This window comes from Oryzias latipes, chromosome 4 (assembly GCF_053564925.1).
Source record: "Oryzias latipes strain Hd-rR chromosome 4, Olatipes_Hd-rR_3.1".
NCBI lineage: Eukaryota > Metazoa > Chordata > Actinopteri > Beloniformes > Adrianichthyidae > Oryzias > Oryzias latipes.
This window is the reverse complement of record NC_136240.1, coordinates 25,879,588-25,899,653: the sequence shown is the minus strand read 5'-3', so window position 1 is coordinate 25,899,653 and position 20,066 is coordinate 25,879,588. Positions and strand designations below refer to the sequence as shown.

The following is a 20,066-nucleotide window of genomic DNA, read 5'->3' as shown; positions in this document are numbered from 1 at the left end:
GAGCTTCAATGGCAGATTGGTTAGAAAATATGCAGGACACTGGCCCTTGAGGCCTGGAGTTTGACACCTGTGCAATAAGGTAACAGTGGTTGAAAATGATTAAGCATAATAATCAAGGCAGATATTATGGAAATATTACACAGAGGATTTTTGGTAAAGCCAAAATGCATGGAATATTTTAGAACAAATTAAACACGCTTCCGTGTTTTTTTTTTAGTTCAGAATGAAGACAAATATAACTAAAACAAACCAGTGGTTTAAGGTGAAGAAGTTATAAACATAGTTTCTTTATTTTTTTGGACCACAAAATGTTCAGGACATGAAGTGAAAACGTTTCCGGTGTTAGTTGAGTTTGTTTATCTGGGCTCCAAAGTTCATTCTTAGTGGAAGTCTCCACTAAATCAGTGCTGCCTCCTCTTCAGTCCAGTGCAGCTCCTTCTACATGACGCTGCACTTCCCCTTCAGCTTGTCTGTTCGTTTCTGCTTCCCCCAGCGTTTGCCGTCAATGCTCAGGCTCATGTCCCTCTTCTTCTCGAGTGCCAGTAGCTCCTGGAACAGTTCCTTCACGTTGAAGTTTGTCTTAGCCGAAGTCTCCATAAAGGCACACTTCCAGGCTGTGGCCTGAGCTTCGCCTTCCTTGCTCTCCACCTCACGCTGGGCTGTTTCGTCACTCTTGTTGCCAACCAGCATGATGGGAATGGACTCTACACTGCCTTTGATGGCCAGAATCTACAGAGATAAAAAAAAGGAAAATTATTGAGTGTGCATGTTAGTATGTCTCCAGAACATCTACAATGCAAGAGTCCCCAAACTACAGTTTTATTTTGGTTTGAATCAGGTGTTGGTTAATTTGCAGCCCTAGCTGAAGCCAGATTAGCAAAACCTCAAAATTTCAACCATCAGTTGGCAGTTTTAGAGGATCGGTGGAGGTGGACCCAAAATTCTGGATACCAGAGTTGGGACGTGAACTAGATGCACATAAACTTAACAGAAGCAACTAAACTTAAACATGTAAATTGAACTTGTAAACTGTAAAATTGTAAATGGAACTTGTAAACTGTAAAATTGTAAATTGAACAATATAAAATCTTGGCAGTGTTTTTTTCCATAACAACCCAATTAGGGGAAACCATTGAACCACAGTGCCTTCTTGGACCAAAGCAGCTCAAAAACCTTCTGTGCGTTATTGTGTAATTGGTCGCAATTACATGGTAGCAATATAGAAAACAGAACCCCACCCACTCTAGACTCCTTATTTTCCATCAATGTTATGTGACTGACTAATCACAGACACACAAAAATGCAATATCCATTGACAAATGGCCGCAGCCATGGAATGAACAGTACAATCTTTCTCTCTGGAAGAGCAGGTGTGTCTTTTTAACCCTTTAACACCAGATATATCTATGGCGACAACTAAATAATACACAGTCTTTGACGTAATGTAACTCGCTGATTCTGAGACAGAGAAAAGCAGATTCTTATGTTGGAATAGCACTGATATGCAACTCATTACTAATATAAAGTGTTGCTTATTGATACAAAGCCAATATGCATCCTTTTCTCCACGACAGAACCAACGGTAATTGCGTCAATGGTTAAAGAGTAGGTCAAAGAATGTCAAACTGAAGCTAAAGCTCTGGTGTTACGGAAACAGCAGGTTAAGACTGACCTGTTGGTAGATGGGTTTGAGCTCCTCTATTGACTGTCGACTGGTGATGGAGTACACCAAGATAAAGGCGTGGCCTTTGGAGATGGACAGACGCTGCATGGCAGGAAACTGGTGGCTTCCTGTTGTGTCTGTGATCTGCAGCGTGCACACGCTCTTATCACAGCTTATCACCTGCAGAGACAACAATTGTGTGATACCGGTCTCCTGCATGCTCCTGACACCAAACAAAGTCGTGCATCAACTGACTCCCACCTGCGTGTAAGTGTCTTCCACCGTGGGGATGTAGGTGTCTCTGAAGGTGCCTTTAACAAACCGGAGAACCAAGGAACTCTTCCCCACCCCACCTGCTCCAAACACCACCACCCTGTAGTCATTACTCTGCTCGGGCATTCTGGGACTTGGAGTCCACCTGGCTCAGTCACTTGAAGCTGTAGATGGAGCAGCAAGAGGACAGACAGGTTATTCACTACCCCCTTTACATGCACACAAAATATTAAGGCATCATTGGATTTCTAGAGTTGTCGGATTCTTTAAGTGACCATGTAAACACAATAGGTTAATGTTTTTAAAGACCAACTCCAATACAAATGGGGTTTTAACAAGTTCTTGTAGCATCTTTTCTCATGATGGAGGACATATCTAAAGAAAATTAAGCATAGAACTGCTTTTCTGAGTATTTCTTTACTCAAAGCGTTGAGAATCAGGAGCAGACAAAAATGCAGTTTAAAAAAGAGTGTATATGTAATGTAGAAAGTACAACACAAGCTCCCTGATCTAAGCTCTGAGCAACGGTGGGACGAAAGGGGGCAGAGTTGCTCCGCTCCAATATTGCAGCCCAAAACTGAGAGGCAAATTTCCAATGAATGTCTGCTACTCTACAGAAACTATGACCTAGAAAACGACATCATGTTTTTGATTAGGGCTAAAAACAGCACAATCATAATTAAAAGACCACTGGGAACACTTTTAGAATAGATTAATAGATGACTAAAACAAAGAACTTTATTGGATATCTAATAATAAGTACCGGTAATCAGATTACCAAGTGTATATTTCTCCCAGAAAAAAACTAAATTTCCCTGCACATCTCCCCCTTATTCGAGTTATTTAATAGTTTTACATTTGGGTATATAAAATGCAGGAAACGGATATCACACGATCAGGATGTGAGACCCAGTGTAGCAGGGTGTATCTAAGGCAACCGCCATGCCTTCCTTGCTAAGTATAAATGGCGAACTGCCGCAGTGTGGTAGTTTTTATGAGGTATTATGGTAATTCAAACATTAACAAAGATAATTCTACAACAATCTCTTTACCACGAACAGAAAGTAACCAGAAGTTTGACACTTGGGTCATTACTAATTACGAATGAGAACAATTTCATTATATTTTTTTAAACTATTGTGTACTACAGCCCATTGTTTTGCTATCGTTTAAGATATTTCACAATTAAAAAAAAAAAAAAAAAAAAAAGCACTAACTTAAACCAAACTGTGGGACTTTATATATAAAGCAAAGAAATGAAGAAGAGGATTCCAGATGTGATTACCAAGAAACTTATTTTTCTCCAGCTTATCCAGCTCTTAATAACATTGGTAGGAACTTCTGAAAACTACTTAGGGTTTTTCCTTTTCATATTTTATGCTGGTTTACTTACTTTTTGCATGTAAGAAAATTGAAGAGGAGGTCTAAAGAGTTCAAAACTATTCAGAAAGAGGTTTTTTTTAAAGTCCTACCTACTCCAATCACCTCTTGTAAAAGTGTTTCCAGTATTCTTTTATCAATGATTATGCCATTGTTAGCCAAAAATATGTAATTCTTGGACATAGTTTGAGCAGAGATGCAGGAGTTCATAAGAAATTTGAGTTTGAGTTGTGGATGGAGCAAGGCCGCCTCCACTTCCCATTACCCATCTGATTACACACTCCCCCGCTAACTTACAGCCTCTCGCACCCCCAACCTAACATTACAGGTGCAACGACAATGGTGAGCAATATTGGAGCTACCCAGCGTATAGTTATGAGCCAGGTGCCAGCTCAGACAAGCAAAATCAAAGACGTACCTGGATCTAGTTCTCTGCTCCTGAATCCCAACAATCTAAATAAGGAAATCCTCAGAAATGCAATTTTAAGCCTATTTTTCTTCATTTGTGTCCTCCATCATGGGAAAAATGCCACAAGAACATGCTAAAAATGCCACGAACATTATTTTCCTCAGTCTTCTCAGCCTTGCGGGTAAAACTGGTCTCTCTTGTTTGTAGTGGAGCTGCGGGTGTCTCTAGTCATACTAACTTCTTCAACTGACGTCATCACCTCCTTATCTGCACCACACACTCACGTCAACAAATCAGTCCCTCGTTAAGCTTTCTCTACAATAAGCACACACCTGCCTCCTGACAGTCCCCACCCCCCCGTGTGTTTGCTGAATAACCACAGCAGTGATACAATGCGATGTCTTTGTGCGTCTGTGTGTGAGCTGTGGGGTCAAATGCGAGGAGGAGCAACGGTGACAGACGGACTGCAGATATTTGTGTACTGAGAGAGTAGCACAAACGACTCATCACCGACAAGGCCGGTTGCCATGGTTACCCCGCCTGCCCACGTCTTCTGGTGTCACTTCCTGTGCGGAGGCAGGCAGCAAGGAAAACACCAGAAACTGAGCGGTCTGCAGAGCTGGACGCACAGATCTAAAATGTTTAAGACCTACTGTTACTACAAACACACACTTAGCTTAGTGTTCAGACACATTTGAACAGCTAGAACTATTTTTGCTTCCACTTCTAGTGATATTCTTGCAAATTGATGACTGAACTGTGATCAGACATGTTTTAAGTCAAAATTGCTTTAATTTCGTTTATTAAACCACCCTTTCACCTAACTTCTCTTGATTTAATTTCAAATGCAGTAATTTATACAGTTTCTAATTTCATTTCTCATAATATTGCTATTAGTGTTATATTTATATTGCTATGCTGTTCAAGTGTGCTTTAAATTATCCCTGAAAACTGTCTTTTTTTAAATGAAATGTAAAAAAAAAATGAAACACAATATGGTAAAGAAAGTTACCATGGGACATCACTGAATCACTTCGTGTCAAATAACTTTTGGTTGAAGTGATGAAGCGGTGTCCCATAGAACATATTTTTTCCAGTTTCAGTAAAAAAAGCAACATTTCAGAAAGCAAAACTAATTTAGAGAAAAACAACATGAAAATTAAAAAAAAGAAACACAATAAGAAAACTGGACTTTAGTTATATTTTCTGTATGAGAATATAACTTCTAGTAACTTTATGCTTAAAACAAAAATAAAGAAAAGGGTTAAACCAGGCTGGAGTTCCCATGAAACCGAATTCTTATTAAAAGCACGAGAAGCATCAAAGGAATGGATTCTCGCTGGGAAACCAAGGCATGGTTCGGATTATAAGGTGTATTGTTGTTGCTTTTTTTAACTAAGACTTTTAATTGTACCCTATAGTGTGGAAAATATGAAGGTCATTCCCAGCTCAAATGATAACACTGTAAAATTGCAGCCACGTGACTGCAGGTTTTAAGAATAAAACATGGGAGTCAGTAAACCATGGAGCTTCATTTACGTCAGGAAAACAAAGACACTAACAGATGTGTTGTACCAGCATTGATCAACCAGACTTGGTTTTGGTTCCCGGCTTTGCCCTGAATGCCAGTGCAATTATTGACAGGATCACTTTTGTTTCAGTCAAAAGCCTCCAATAGACAGACACAAACCCTTTTATTTATTTAACTACGCCCACAACGGTAACACTATTTGTAAATCTGACAATCGCTGCAAAAGCATAAAACTGATCATCCAGATTTTCTCATCTCTGACAGTTACAGGAAACATTGTCGTTATTTATGTCATCTATGTCATCTATGTCCTCACAGCAGGAGTTGGAGCCCAGAATCTTGTTGAATCACTGCTTTGATGGTATCCTTATTATGGTAAAGAGGTACTTAAGTACCTCTTTACCATAATAATGAGGCTTTTGTGTCATGAAAGCATTTATACTACAAAATGAACAGAATAATGGAAAATGTACTTTTTATTAAAGGTGGTCACTTGAAGGAGCATTGCTAAGGGTGGTGTGGACATGGCTTTAGCTACGTAGCTCGAACTAATTATAATATTTTGGGAGATTTGTTACGTTTTTGCTCACAACAATGTTAGTAAAAGAAAAATATTGATGTGAGTATTCAAGAAAAAAAAGCAACTTATTTACCCGCCGTTACAAATTTGATCCACACATTTTTAACATGCTTTCAAAAAGGAATTATCAATACATTCTCCATTCTTTGAATACATCAAGAAGTCATTTATTAAAATGATTAACAACAGAGGAGTTATTCTCAACTTAAAGTTTGGAAAATTAGCTAAACTTTTCTTGCCAAAAGTGTTCTTAAGATTTTAAGGAAGCAGACATTTTGAAAGCCCTTCTACTGCCCCTAGTGGAATGATAATGAACTGCAGGGCAGGAAACACGGACAAAGTATTATATAATGGCTATTTAAGTAAGGTTTTGATCGTCCTAATGAGATACTGGGAATGCATATCAAACATGATATGAAAGAATGGTTGCAACAGCTGGGTCCAGTCTAGTTTTGAATGCGGGACCTTGGGACTGACTGATGGGAGTGAGAGGTGGGACACTTGGCTGACTGCATGAACTAAGGGATGACTACAGCAGAAATATCAGACAGAAGCAGGAATATCGGTGTTGAAATGCTGATATTTCAAACCGCAGTGGCCACGCGCCCGCACGCACGTGCTCACTCATCAGCTGCTTTTTTCTCAATTTCTATCAGCCGAGGCTCCTCTCTCATTACCTCCTCACATTGCGTTAATCTGTGTGACTTGCGCTCAATAGTAAGAGGGATCTCTGGAGCGCGCACAGCTGGGCACGTGCGCGTCTTTCGTCATGTCATAAACGCGCACGAACACTAGTGGCAGCACACCGAAGCAGCGGAGGAACACCCCACTGTCCGGCTGCATATGCGGGTTGGTCTGTGCGTGTCGGCCACCGTGGGTGAGACGTCTGCGGACTCACCTGACTTTGTCTCCGCGGATCCGCTCGGTTCTCCCTGCGCGCGGGCTTTGGTCTGTTCCGGCGGGGCTGTGAGCATCTCAAGTCCTCCACTCTCTGACTCACACCATCCGCATCGTCATCATCATCATCACCATTGTCAGACCTGCTGCTGGTCGGCACAATGCAGCGCTTTTCCTCCTCCTCCTCCTCCTCCTTGCTCCATCACCTCCACGGCTTCGGTGGCAAAAACAAAACTTCCGCTTGGATTTCTTCGTTGGATTTTCACAATAAAAGTTTCTTCTAAATTGCATTTGTACCTCATTGACTTGATATTGTAATTGATCACCTCACACTATTGCTGTCCTGAGATCGCAATATACGTTATAGTGCTGCAGTGTTACGTAACCTTGAAAGTAGAACCAATTCAACTCCAGATCAAGCCAATCAATCCCAATGGAACCATGCAATAATACATCTTCACCTATTACGTCAAAGTGCCAGCAACTCCATGACCTTAAACTTAATTTTAGCTTTAAAATAAATGTTTTGCGTGGTTAGTGCATTACTAAACATAAACTGGGTTAAATACCCACAAAATTGACACATAACATGCTACTGCAACCTGATCCACAATTAACACCTAAACAAAACCAAAACAAGTGAAATTAGAACCGCAAAACAGTTTTAACTTAGACCGTCAAGAAATACATGATGAACAAATAAAATGTTTTGGCTTTTAATTTGAAGAACTCCTCCTGCGGCCAACAGGAATTTACATCCAAAGCAAAGAAAAATATCATTTTTCTTTCACACCTTCACCTCCGTCATTAAGAAACGTCACAAGGAGAAAATAGTACAGGACAAAAATAATCAAGCAGCTTTCAATGCAGCTCACATGACAGAGATGCTTTGGTGTTTGTTATTTTAGTCCAGTTTACCTGCATTTCACATTTGATCATTCACAAATTTGTTACAACACCGACTTGTGTTTTATTTTTAACGAACACACTCCAGGGAAAATCTCTGATTTCATTGCAAGAGTATAGGATTCAAAAAAGAAAAAGAAAAAACAAAAAAAACAAATTAAATAAAAAATGCGTATTGCTTTTGTTGATATTTATTAATTGGGTCTTTTTAGGAATACACTGTCATATTTAAATGGACTTATTAAAACAAACTACCACACATTTGTTTATGTCAGTGTTGTCCCTTTGTCCTGTCTTGCATGTTGCAAGTTTGGAAAGCAATTTGTGTAGACAATATCGCACCCTGGTGGTGACCAAGAAACACTGCAGTTCTTTCTGAGTCATGTTTATTACACAATTGCCGGTATGAAGCCCATTGAGATGATTATTGTTGTAAATACTGGGCTATACAAATAAAATTAAATTGAACTGAATTGAATTGAACTACAGTAGAACACAACAAAAAACAGAAATTAATTAAAAAAGACATCTAAAAAAACGAACAGTATGGAGCTCTGGACATAACATTAATGAAACAATCCTTCAAATTAAGCATTTGTGGCCACAAATAAGTATTTTGCGCGCTCAAACTACAATCTGGTCTTTGATGGTCAAAAATGAGCATTTTATTAGTCATTTTTGCTCCTAAATTTGGCATTTTGTGCACAAAAATAAGAGAAAAATGTGGAAGTTGGACAAGAAAGCGTTACCATAAATATATATATATATATATATATATATATATATATATATATATATATATATATATATATATATATATATATATATATATATATATATATATATATATATATATATATATATATAATTAGTTTTTCAAACAGAACATTTTTGGAGTTTTTGTTTCCAAACTTTGAGATTTGTTCTCGTTTTGGTGCCGATGGGTTGATATCCCTCCGGGAAGACTCAAACTTAACCCTTGTGCTATCCTATGCGGTCAAGATGATCATTGACGTGTTCTCCCTACCATGACAAAGGTGGATAAAGGTGGAGAGGAGTTCATGTAATCCATGGACACCAGTGAAGATCATAAATCATTGAAGAAAAAAGGTTCAGCGCATTGTCTAGTGGGTCTAGATGACCCCACTAGACAAGGGTTGAAGAAATTATGTGTTCTTGCGCTTTGGAATGATCCAAAAACACACATGAGCATCAGAATAGCAACAATTCTTCCAATGCTAAAGTAACTTTGCACATAAACAAAGGTCAATGTTTCTGTAGAGCACCATCTATGGGGAGGCATCTGAAATGCAGGGAAAATGTAACATTACTAAAGATTATATTATTCATTCCAGGTTGGTGGACCGGGTTACATAGTTTAACAGGCCGTATATGACCCCAGGCCGTAGTTTGCTATTGGACAGATAATTTTGATTTCTTCTGAAATGTCAAAGAAATTCAAATTCAACTTTATTTACATTTGCACCTTTCTTGCCAAAAAGCACCTCGAAGTGCTTTGCATATAAAATCTATAACAGTAAAAAATTGTACGTGCTGAAATTGGTCTTATTAGCTCAAAGCGGCCGTGGTGCAGCGGTAGGGCGGTCGACCCATGATCATAAGATTGCAGGTTCGATTCCCGCCTTGCACACCCATGTGTCGAAGTGTCCTTGGGCAAGACACTGAACCCCACCTTGCCTCTGGTGGGAGGTTGGCGCCAGTGTTTGGCAGCGGAGCCGTGTGTGAATGTGTGTGTGCATGGGTGAATGGAACTGTGGCTGTAAAGCGCTTTGGGCCTTCGTAAGAAGGTAGAAAGTATGGCAGGCCATTTTAACATTAAAAGGCTAGACTGGATGTGTGTTGCAGATATCTTTATTTGAGTTTTGCCTAGTCAAAAAGAACATTTCAGATATCCGCAACTACATTCTTCCTATCCGTAATCGTAATTTTAGATATCCTCAAAGATATTATTCCTAGGACAAATGACATCACTTTCACCATTCATTTTTATGGGGTTTACAATTACAGATATCTACAATTCAGTTGCAGATATCCACTTCATGAATTACGGATATCTGTAACTGAATTGTAGATATCTGTAATTCAAGTTTCAGATATCTACAATTTCATTCTTACTAGTCAAAACTCAAGTTAAAGATATCTTTAATTCAAGTCAATTTAAGATATCTACATGTTCCTTTTCAGATATCTTAAATTAAGTTTTGACTAGGCGAAATGACGTTGTAGATATCTGTAACTGGAATTGTGACTAGTCAAAATGACGTTGTAGATATCTCAAACTGGAGTTAGGGATAGTCATAATTTAATTGTAGATATCTATAATCAAGTTACAGATATCTTGAAATGAAATTTGAATAGAGATATCTGAAACTTGAGATATCTGTAATGTTCATTCAGGATAGTCAAAATGTAATTACAGATATCTTGAATTAGAGTTTCGAGTAGGCGAAATGACGTTGCAGATATCTGTATGCAAATTAGGTCCGCATCGCAGAGGAGCAGAGCGTGTTGTTGTAATCATTTAAATTGCACCTGCTAACTTGTAATTAGCACCTATTAGCACCATGTTGCAGCAGTACGACGGGGTTTTAGGACTAGTTTACAAAAAACGTTTTGTTTTCTTTAATTACAACTTTTATCTCGTAAATTTAGGAGATAAAAGTGTTGTGGAGTGTGTGTGTGTGTGTGTGTGTGTGTGTGTGTGCGCGCGCGCATGCGTGCGTGTGTGTGTGCTGAGATGGGGGTGAGTACGGAGCGGAGGTGTGTGCGTTGATACTGTGTGTTCGGAGGACGGAGCACCGTAATAAAGAGAAGGTGTTTCCCCCCCCCCCCCCCAGAATAACTTTTTTGGAGTCGTTCTTAATCCGCACTGGAGGTTTAGGGTTCCGATCAGGAAAGTGAACCCCGAGGAAGAATCGCCTTCGGCGGAGGAAATCTCCCCTGCGCTTCTGACCGCGATCGGAAAGAGAGAAAAGAAAAGAGAAAAACACCAAAGTTTTCCGTTTATCGGAGCCTAGCTTTATTTCCGGATAGCTTTAACCGAAGTGATTCTGAACCTTTTGGCGACTCAAAATCAGATTATTAGTGGAGCCGGCTTTCCGGGGTTCGGTGTCGGTAAAGCGGAGTTTTATCTGTTTAATAAGGAGCTCAGAGACACGTGTGGGTGCAGAGAACCGCTGCAGCCTTTATTCTCATTTTCATTCACATATCCTGAAGTTCATCTGTCACCTTATGTCATGAACCTGTCATCCGAACACCAATGCAGAAGTAAACAGTGTTACATACACCTCTCCTCCAGATGAAACGTCCCGATCCAACATAAAACAATAAAGAGGAATGAAAATAGTCTGTTATGTTAGCATTACAACGTTGAAAATGCCAAAAAGTGCTCCTCCACAGACGGAAGCGTCACAGAAACGTAGAGATCTTGTCTTTAATGGAGAAAGAAAGGATTCAGGTGGACATCTGCAGGGACACTGACGGCTTCGGGCTGCAGAGATCCTGCAAACCACCCATCAATGAATAAAACATGAATAAATCATAAATCAAACTAACGAATTTCCAAACATTTAGAACGTTATCAATAAACATTCAGCTCACCTCTTCAACAAAGTTTAGTCGGTCTGCTGCTGCTGTGTGGCGTTCACCTGCTGCTCTGCATGCTCACTTCCACTTAATATCGTAAATTTAATTTAGGACTTAAAATCTTTTGATTTTACTGTTTTTGGTGGCCCTAAATCTCCGTCGTAGAGCAGCCAGCGGGCGAAACGATTTTTAATCGTCTTTTTAATGCTGCAGCCCGTGCAAGACAGGAGGAGCTAGTGATGACGTTTGAGATATCTTTAACTGTCATTCTGCCTAGGCAAAACTGAATTACAGATATCTACAATTGTCATTTAAGATGTGTGACGAGTTGAATGTCGTTTTCAATGACGTCATTGCAGATATCTGTAATTCAGTTTTGACTAGGCAAAACTGAATTATAGATATCTCTATCGGTCGTTTCGACTAGTCACAATTACGTTACAGATATCTTGAATTACAATTCCAACTATCCAAAATGTAATTACGACTAGTCAGAAATACGTTGCTGATATCTACAATGTTCATTCCGGATAGTCAAACTTAGCCTTTTGATGTTAAAATGGCCTGCCATAAGAAAGCGCTGTATAAGCGCTATATAAGTATACGCCACTTACCATTTACCAAAGATTCTAATTATTGCACCCCCCCCCCCCCCCCCGTCCCCGTCCCACTGGCGCCCCTCCTCCTCCCTCCTCCCTCCCTCCCTCCCTCCTCTCTCCATCAGTGTTCTTCAGCTCTGGGAGCGATGAGATCTTCCTGGGCCGCTCCTGCTTTGTCCGCGCCTTTATCTCTACTTTAGACCGGTTTGGTCTGATACCGAACCGACACCCCTCGATCTGGCGCGGCTTGGTTCGGCGCAGCTCGGTTTTACGCCGTGAAGATAAATAAGAGCAGGTCGGATGCGATCAGGACGATGGGCGCGGACTGAACTGTCAGGTGAGGGTCTGGTCTTAAGGCTGCTGCCTGTGTTTGTGAAACCTTTGAACCCCTATTATTATTAATATTATTATTATTATTATTGTTATTATTATTATTGGCCTTTATATGGGAATTTTAGGGTGTTTTCGTGTTCCTCCATGATGGTTGGAGGATGGATGGAGGAGCTGATGAATCATTGATGCCATTAAAGCAGCAGCAGCAGCAAAAAGGAGGAAAGACATAAAAAGAAACAGAAAATAAGCCCTGAACTGGTTTAGTCGTTCTGATTCAAATCCAGAATCAGATTATTATTATTATTATTGACTAAGCATCTCCAGCCTCCTGGGTCTGTTCCAGCCCTGGCTTCTTTTTCCAGTGTTTTGCATCGCTGTTTGCGGTTTCGTTGTCATCAGTCAGACCACCCTCTACTGTTTGTTCTATAGGAGTAGAAATGTGCTGCAGTCTGAACAGCGACTAAAATCTTTTACTTCCTCTGCACGGTAAAAACAGCACCCTGAAAAATAATGTCATAAGGGGTATTTGAAAAAGCAAAAAAAAAAAATCTGCCAATGAGGTCACTAGGAGATGAGTTCTTTAATTAAGATTATTTTGCCATTAAAAAAACATTCTTGCTAAGATATATGAGACAACAAATCTTTTTAAAAACAAGGGTTTAAATTTAAAATTTCTTAAGACTTAGTTTTTGCCTTGTGGAAATTAAGGCCTTTTAATCAATTCTGCAGTTCAACTGCAGAAACATTCATTTTCTTGTCTTTTTTGTGTTTTGATTATAATTTATTTTTTTATTGCTTGTTTGGTTGTTTATTAGAAATTCCCTTTTCATTATCTTCTCTTTTCTTTTTTTTTAAATACCTGTTCCATGTGTGGTTAACTTTAGGACACCATTATGCAGGATTTTCAACGATTAATCATTTTACATCTAGCTAACCAAAAATGTTAGGAGGAACCTCAATAAACACATTATTATGACCATTGTAATAAAGATATTAAAACATTGAAATTTAATTACGATCTGAAATCTGAAAAGAATTTCCCGTTTTCCTTCATAAATCTCCAAAACGTATATAAAAGCAAATCATTTCATGGTTTTGTTGGCACTCATCAGGTTACCTTTTCAATCATTTTGCACAGTTGCTTATCACATAGAAGATTTGGGCATACTGCCATCTGTAATGACATATCTCAGCAGCCTTATGTTTGGATAATTGCTTAAGTCAATAATTTTTAATGAAAAAAAAACCCACTTTTTTCAAAATGGCGACTTATCAGTTCGTTTTAGCTTCATAGGTCACCGAGCTTGACAAATTTTTTCCCCATGCAGTCTCCAAAAGATGCTTTAAGGAGTTAGGAGGCGATAGATCAAAATCCCTAGGAGGAGTTTAAGAGTGTAAAAGGTATGAAAGCTGATTTAAAAATATATATATATTTCAAGATAGTGGCCTTGCTTGAATGTCGCTCAAACTGTAGTTTTCTTGTGAAAATCACCAAATTGCACACTTTGTCACAACATGGCCGCCAAGCTGTAGGTCCTATGGCCATCCCATAATAACTTTAAAGCTTACTTTGGATGTTCCCGACACGTATGTTTTAGTTTTGTTAGTCGATTCTGAACTGTTTCTTTGAGTCTCATAAGAGCTTTTGGCTCTTGACCCTTGTCAAAAATATTTTACCAGGTACTAGGTGTATGCACATTTTGGTGAGGTTTTGAGCATGTGGTGGGGGCAAAATTGTCACTCAAAGGCGAAGTAAGAAAGAAGAATTGAGAGGCCTGCTGCGGGATTGTTTGTAAAAATAATAATGAAGATGAGCAGAAACGTCTTTGCTGATGATGATAAATAAGTGTAAAGGCTGCTGATGGGGGTGAAGGGTGTGGCCAATTCACCAATTCACACAAAGGAGCCCCGCTCCCTGCACTTGGTGAGCAAGGAGGGATTAGTGACAAGACCAGGGGGCATGCCAGGCCCCACTGCCCCACCCCGAAGAACAAACAAAGAAAATGAAGACAAAAATAAGACAAATGAGATAATGTGACGCATCTACAGTGGCAATATTGTCACGTTGGGTGATGGCGTGTGTCTGCTTGTGTGTGTGTGGGAGGAGACAGTCTGTTCATCTCCATAGTGAGAGACTGCCTGCAGTTTGTGAGTGAACATTGACAACCAGAGACCTGAAGGGTGTATTCAGACTGAGAATGCAATCATATTTTTCCAGTTAGGCTTGATTAAAAAATGCAATAATGAAAGCTTTCCTCAGAAAATGGCTAACAACAACTACAAATCGTTACAGCTGCTAAATATTGTTGTGTTGATGTAACAAATGGCCTTGAAGTGCAGACCTGCAACTCATAGTGGCAGAAAACTAACCTTACATTACAAATTTGATAATTTATGTCTGCTGAGAAATGTTATTTTTGTTTTTTTAGCCAATGTGTAAAAAAAAGCTGTCAATTAGATACCAATGTTGCTCATCTTCTCGAATGACAATGGTTGATTTTGAACATTTCTAACTGACAAATCTAACATAATGTCTGAGTTGTGCCACAAATAAAGTCATGAATAATAAGTTGATCTATTCGTGATGAGCCTGTGCTCACCATTTTGGCTCACATAGCCAGTGAACTATTTTGTTTTTCTCCTGATCCCCAAAGGAGGAAAACAATTTTCTGTTATCTTGAGAAAACAAAAATCATTTTCTTGACATCACGACTATTAACAGATAGTTTTGTCAAATTTAGTCATACTAAAATGTAGACAAACTTTACACCACAGCTGGCAATTACATTCACCGACCACTTTATTAGGCACACCTGTCCAATTGTTTGTTAACACAAATTATTAACCACCCAATCACTGGATTTATGCATTTAGACCTAGTACAGTTCATATCAAGCATTATAATAGGGAAGAAAACTGATATAAGTAAGAGTTGGCATCAGCAACATGAAAGCACAGATCTGTTCTGCCTTGAATCAATGGTTCAGGGTGGTGGTGTAATGGTGTGTATGATATTTTCTTGGCACATTTTGGGCTTGTTGAATCTATCCAACGAGGGATTAAGGCAGTTCTGAAGGCAAAAGGGGGGTCCAACCCGGTACTTGTCCGGTGTACCTAATAGAGTGGACGGCAAGGGTATAAATAATTTAGATATTTAACCTGACCACATAAAATAAATTATCTCAGCAGTTTCGTTATGTATGGATGTAGAAGCAAGTGACCTTGACTCAGATCCATTCTTTTAATGTTGAATTGACACTTGTGTATCAGCAAAACTCCTTTAATGACCTTGACCTTATTGGTAGTGATGGTTTCTATCATTGACTCAGCAACCCTCAGGGACAGAGTTCTTCCTCTGTGAGCTGTAAAAAGGCTGCAGGAGGCAAAGCTGATGTGCTGTTACATAACAGAGAGTTTTTCTGGAACAAGAAACAGTTGATGAAAAACGTGTGCTGACAGATTAGTTGAGTAAGGTCTGCCAGCTCTGACTTATGTGTTGCTGGCTGTTTGGGAAGTTGCAGTTCATGTGCTCAGAAGCCTGCCTTTTACTTGGGGCTGATTCTGTTAAGTGGAAAAAAAAATGTCGTTGGGGGGGTTGACATGTACGGGTACTGCAGTTTTTTGGGTTGTCCAGGCCCGTGGAGGGTAGTATAAAAAAGCGACTGCATCTTAAGAGGAGTGCAGGTGTGTCTTGCAATTCCCTTCAGGCTCATAAGATAACCTCATAAACCTCATAAAAAATTGTCATACGCGGGGTAAATGTATCATGAAGTATTTGTAAGGATAAAGGGATACAGGTGATGTGGTTGTACAGTGGCCTTATGGCAAACTATGGTAAGGTATGTGCACTAGTTCCCTACTTCATCCTTACTTACTCTTAAGTGTTGCTTAAGTGTTCACTATGACATGTAGCCCACTGTATGCATGTTAAAATAATGCACATGAACATTTTTCCCCTACGGGTCATCAAGCGGTCTACAACTTTGACAGTTACTGTGGGCCACCTGCATGCCCCATACACATTTGCTCATTTTTCACCTATATACAGACCTTATATACCCGTAAGGGCAATTGTGACTAAGGCATGGCATTGTGTGCTTCCGGAATCACAATTATCCTAGAATAGGAAATGAAATGTTCTTTTATGTGTCTCTATGCCAACCATTGTTATCACAGCAGCCTCAGAGCTACAAAGAGGCAGCTGTTTACACTGAATGCAAGCAGTTACACTGAATTGGTACTGAATGTGCAGCTAAAGCTGTTCCAGCCTAATCAATCACTTGGACTTCGATCCATCACAACGAGTTTGTGTTTATCCCCATCAGGCTCCATGACGCCACAGAATGTGTCACCTTCATCCTGCTGTTTGTATACCCAAGTTGTTATTATGAGAGGAAGTGGATGATCAATTTTATTGTTAAATAACCTCAGTCCAAATAGTTTTAAGGTGCCAAGAGTTGAAAAATGACTAACATTACTGGAAGGTATAACATGATAAATTGACTACTGATTAAGGTTTATTCATTTAATGTCAAAATTGGCAACTAGTCAAACAAATCTGACTCATGCATAAATGTTAGAAGTGTGGCATGTAAATACAAATTTAAGTAAAGAACAACTATAATGTTTGTTTTGGAAGTCTGTGAAGCATTTGTGCAGTTATAGTTTAGAGGTATTTGATGTCAAAAGTGGTACTAACTTGTGTATTTTACCATATTATCCTGCGTCCACTTAGTTCAAAGTTCACGAATACCTTATAGCAAAAATAGTTTTACTCTGACCTCAACTTTCTTCAAAATGACCATATTGTATATAATATTGTTCGCACTCTAATAAGCCTTAATTTTTTTCAGAGAACGACAGTGCATCTTCTAATCAAGAGTATATATGTATATGGGCATATGGGTTATTCTGGTTGTGCTTACTGATGTTGAAGTGATTTTGAGAGGTACACGGTGCTCTGTCATAACCGCAGTCTTTTTTTATGATTTGCAAACAAGTTTGGGTGTTGTTGTAAATACGCTAACATGGCTTGTAGTGCAGTGTCGGCCTGTTTTATTTTTTTTTTGCATGTTGCAAAAAAGGTTGGAAGTTACAGAGAGATATTGTAAATACACTAATGTGGCTGACATGTAGTGTGTTACAAACTAGTTCTAGAATTACTGTGACTTGTCTGACTTGTCTCGTTTAATGTGCCTTAAAGTTCGGTGCACCTCATCAAAAGTTATATAATAGATCATTCGTTGACAGCGCGCCCTATAGTGCGGAGAATATAGTAAGGTAAGTAGTTTACCGTTTCTGTTTAACCAAGCAAGGAAATTATTTTAGAAATTATTTTAGCCTGATGTGTGGCTGTAGAAACGTGTTAGCCTGATTCAGCGGTCTGTGGGAGGGGCAGAGTCACTGGCTGCAGAATCAGCATTTAAGTTTTAAGATCTCCAAACACTCTATTAAATCATATTTGATATTTAATAGATGTCTCTGTTCATGTTTCACCCAAATAATGTAATGCTGCACATCCCATATCTCTACAAGTCGGTATTGCCTCCTCTTTCTATGTCCAGTAATGCTCTTCATTGGCAGCATGACATAGATTTATTGGGCGGTTGGTTAAGTGCAGGGACACAGGAAATCAGGGTGCACAATGAGCTTCATCCAGTGTGGGTCCTTGGGGAAGACCCTTCACGCAACCGCCTAATTATGTAGACTGCTGGCCCCCAGTCCAGATAAAATACTTTCTGCTAAACCACCTGTGTGAATCAGTGGCGACCCCTGAAGGGATATGCCGAAAGGTGAAGAAGAAGAACATTTTTTATTGTTGTTACCCTTAAAAAAATTTAATTTTAAATGAAAGCACATCTTTAAATTGTATGTCACAGCAGCATGAAGCACTTGTCATGGCGTATCATCTTAGCCCAGTTGTTCTGCTTTCAAAAAGGCTCAGTGACAACTCAAAAGATGTCAAACAAAGTATTACACATTTACGAATCTGACAGACTACACACAGAAACCAGTACAGATATGTAAGTGATATGTAAACAATTTTTTAAAAAAAAGTAAGAAATAAGAAATAAAATGTGTAACATGTAAAAGTTTTCATTTTATGTTTATTAACAGTTATTAACACAAAGGCCTCAAGCAAATTTTCCAAACCTCCCAAACTTTCCAAACTTCTTTTTCGGAAATGTAAATTGGAATACTAACCTATTTAATTGAATTGGAATCAGAAGAACCTCCAATTCAGAGGCTTAAGTGTAAATGTCTGTGTGCCTCAGAACATGACAATTGTCCTCAGAATAAGATTCATTTTCTCTCTATCATTGTATAACGACTTAAACTTCCACCACTGGAACGCTAACAAGAACTAAAATTGCTACACAAAAGCATTGATGTTGATGTGGAAATATTCAAAGAAGGTTGAAAACAGTGTATGTCTTCAGGTACAGCAGAGCATCGGTTCATGTGTTTTAGCCATAGAACCATCAGAATATAAACTCACGGAAAGAAAAAAAATAGGAAAACCTCTGAAGTTTAGTGTTTTTCTAATTATGTTTCTGAATAAACGAAACCAAAAAGGTTCTCATGTAGTCACATTTATTTAGACACATGAGCCAACAGCAGCTATGAAAACCCTTGATATGTTTTACCATGGTCAGTCGCAATCCATCAACTGTTCAGATACAGTCAGCATGTATTTTGTGCCATAAAATTTGTGGTTATGTGGAAGGATTAAACTTGTGGAATTTATGGTCAATGTTTTTAAAGCCCGAGTAGAATGAAAGTCTGCGTAGGATCAATTTATTACGTTTTCAGAGGTGTTTCAATATCAAAAAACTGTGATTTCACAGCCATCTCAGATACAAGACAGAAGCCATTGCAATGGTTTGCCATTTTCAGGGTTGATAGTAGGAGCAAAGAAAATGTAAACAAATTATCTTTTAGTTGTGACCCATTTAACCAATTCGTCGTCATATTTTATGGACAAAGAGTGTCGATCTCACTCTCTGCTTGCTCCACCCCTGAATTCTTCCCATCCTCCATCTGTACATTCCCTTCAAACTGTCTGGTTACCGTGGCAACTACATCCGTAAGGCAAGAAGACAGAAGAAGAGAAGGATGACAAGGGAGGGTGGGAAAATGGCGTCAATCTGCACTCTGCTGGCATGTTCGTGAATCTTCTTCTATTTTTTGGAGCTTTGGTTTACTCTTCATGCTGCCCTGGAGTGAACGAATACGGAAGTAATCTGTAAAAGATGATGTCTGCTGGTGCTTTTGGATAGTCAGCTAAAGCGATTCCGGGGTTCTGGATTCAATCATAACCCAGAGTCTAAATGTTGAGTAAGTAGAATTTTTACTAATTTGAGGATAGTAAAGATGGGATCCATGTAGCTAAAATGCCTTTTAATGTACTTCTGCATGTGGATGGGCTGATTATTTCTGACGGTATTGCAGAGCAGCTGCAGCATGAGGGATGCTTCTGTCATGTCAGCAGATTTCATCTTCATTGTCTTGGCATCCCCCTTTGAAAATTTGTTTTCCTTTTTTCAACTCACTACCTTTTTCTCACATTTTTCTTCTCTCAATTTTGTTGCGATCCTGCTAACTAAGGATCGCAAATGCTCTTTTCCCGACCTTACTTTCAGTTGTGCAGCTCTGAGAAGGTCATGCCTCCACTGTTGGTGCCGTTTTCCCCAAATGGCTTTAATGCTGCCGTTTCTGCTAAAATGAGTGATTGTTTCCCACTGTAGCTTTAAAATAGCAAATTTCTGAACACAGTTTATGTTAAATTGCTTCAAAAAAATCGCATTTACAGTCATTTCCTAACCTTTGTCTTCAAATCTAGGTCACGTGTCTTTTCCACTAATGTAATGTCTTTGTTTATGTGCTCC

At 39.1% G+C, this 20,066-nt stretch overlaps 2 protein-coding genes across 4 annotated transcripts in view; one reads left to right on the top strand and one right to left on the bottom strand.

Annotated features, from left to right (window-relative positions):
• Nucleotides 1–256: 256 nt before the first annotated feature.
• On the bottom strand, nt 257–6,921 carry diras1a (DIRAS family, GTP-binding RAS-like 1a). Of its 2 annotated transcripts, none has more exons than XM_004068137.5 (4): nt 6,735–6,921; nt 1,925–2,100; nt 1,673–1,843; nt 257–729 (listed from the first exon to the last, which is right to left on the bottom strand). In XM_004068137.5, the coding sequence occupies exons 2-4, from the start codon at nt 2,060–2,062 to the stop codon at nt 439–441; spliced, it is 600 nt and encodes a 199-aa protein (XP_004068185.1). In that variant the 5' UTR covers nt 2,063–2,100; nt 6,735–6,921; the 3' UTR covers nt 257–438. The 2 variants fall into 2 exon arrangements, with proteins under 2 accessions (XP_004068185.1, XP_004068186.1); XM_004068138.5 differs by lacking the exon at nt 6,735–6,921 and adding an exon at nt 3,735–3,928.
• Nucleotides 6,922–11,922: 5,001 nt separating this feature from the next.
• Nucleotides 11,923–20,066, top strand: part of apc2 (APC regulator of WNT signaling pathway 2) — a 43,544-nt gene continuing 35,400 nt past the window's right edge. Inside the window, exon 1 of one of the 2 annotated variants that reach the window (XM_023954406.2) lies at nt 11,923–12,181. The gene's annotated coding sequence lies outside the window, so the exon portion shown is untranslated. Of the gene's footprint in view, nt 12,182–19,275; nt 19,516–20,066 lie in introns of those variants that run through there. The other variant, XM_011474282.4, reaches the window with a different exon arrangement.

What these genes read in the sequence shown, in the direction of transcription:
- diras1a (XM_004068137.5), bottom strand. Translation starts at nt 2,062, where the DNA reads ATGCCCGAGCAGAGTAATGACTACAGGGTGGTGGTGTTTGGAGCAGGT. An exon ending in TGGAAGACACTTACACGCAG is followed by an intron (nt 1,844 to 1,924) that starts GTGGGAGTCAGT and finishes TTGTCTCTGCAG; the next exon opens with GTGATAAGCTGTGATAAGAG. An exon ending in TCAAACCCATCTACCAACAG is followed by an intron (nt 730 to 1,672) that starts GTCAGTCTTAAC and finishes TTATCTCTGTAG; the next exon opens with ATTCTGGCCATCAAAGGCAG.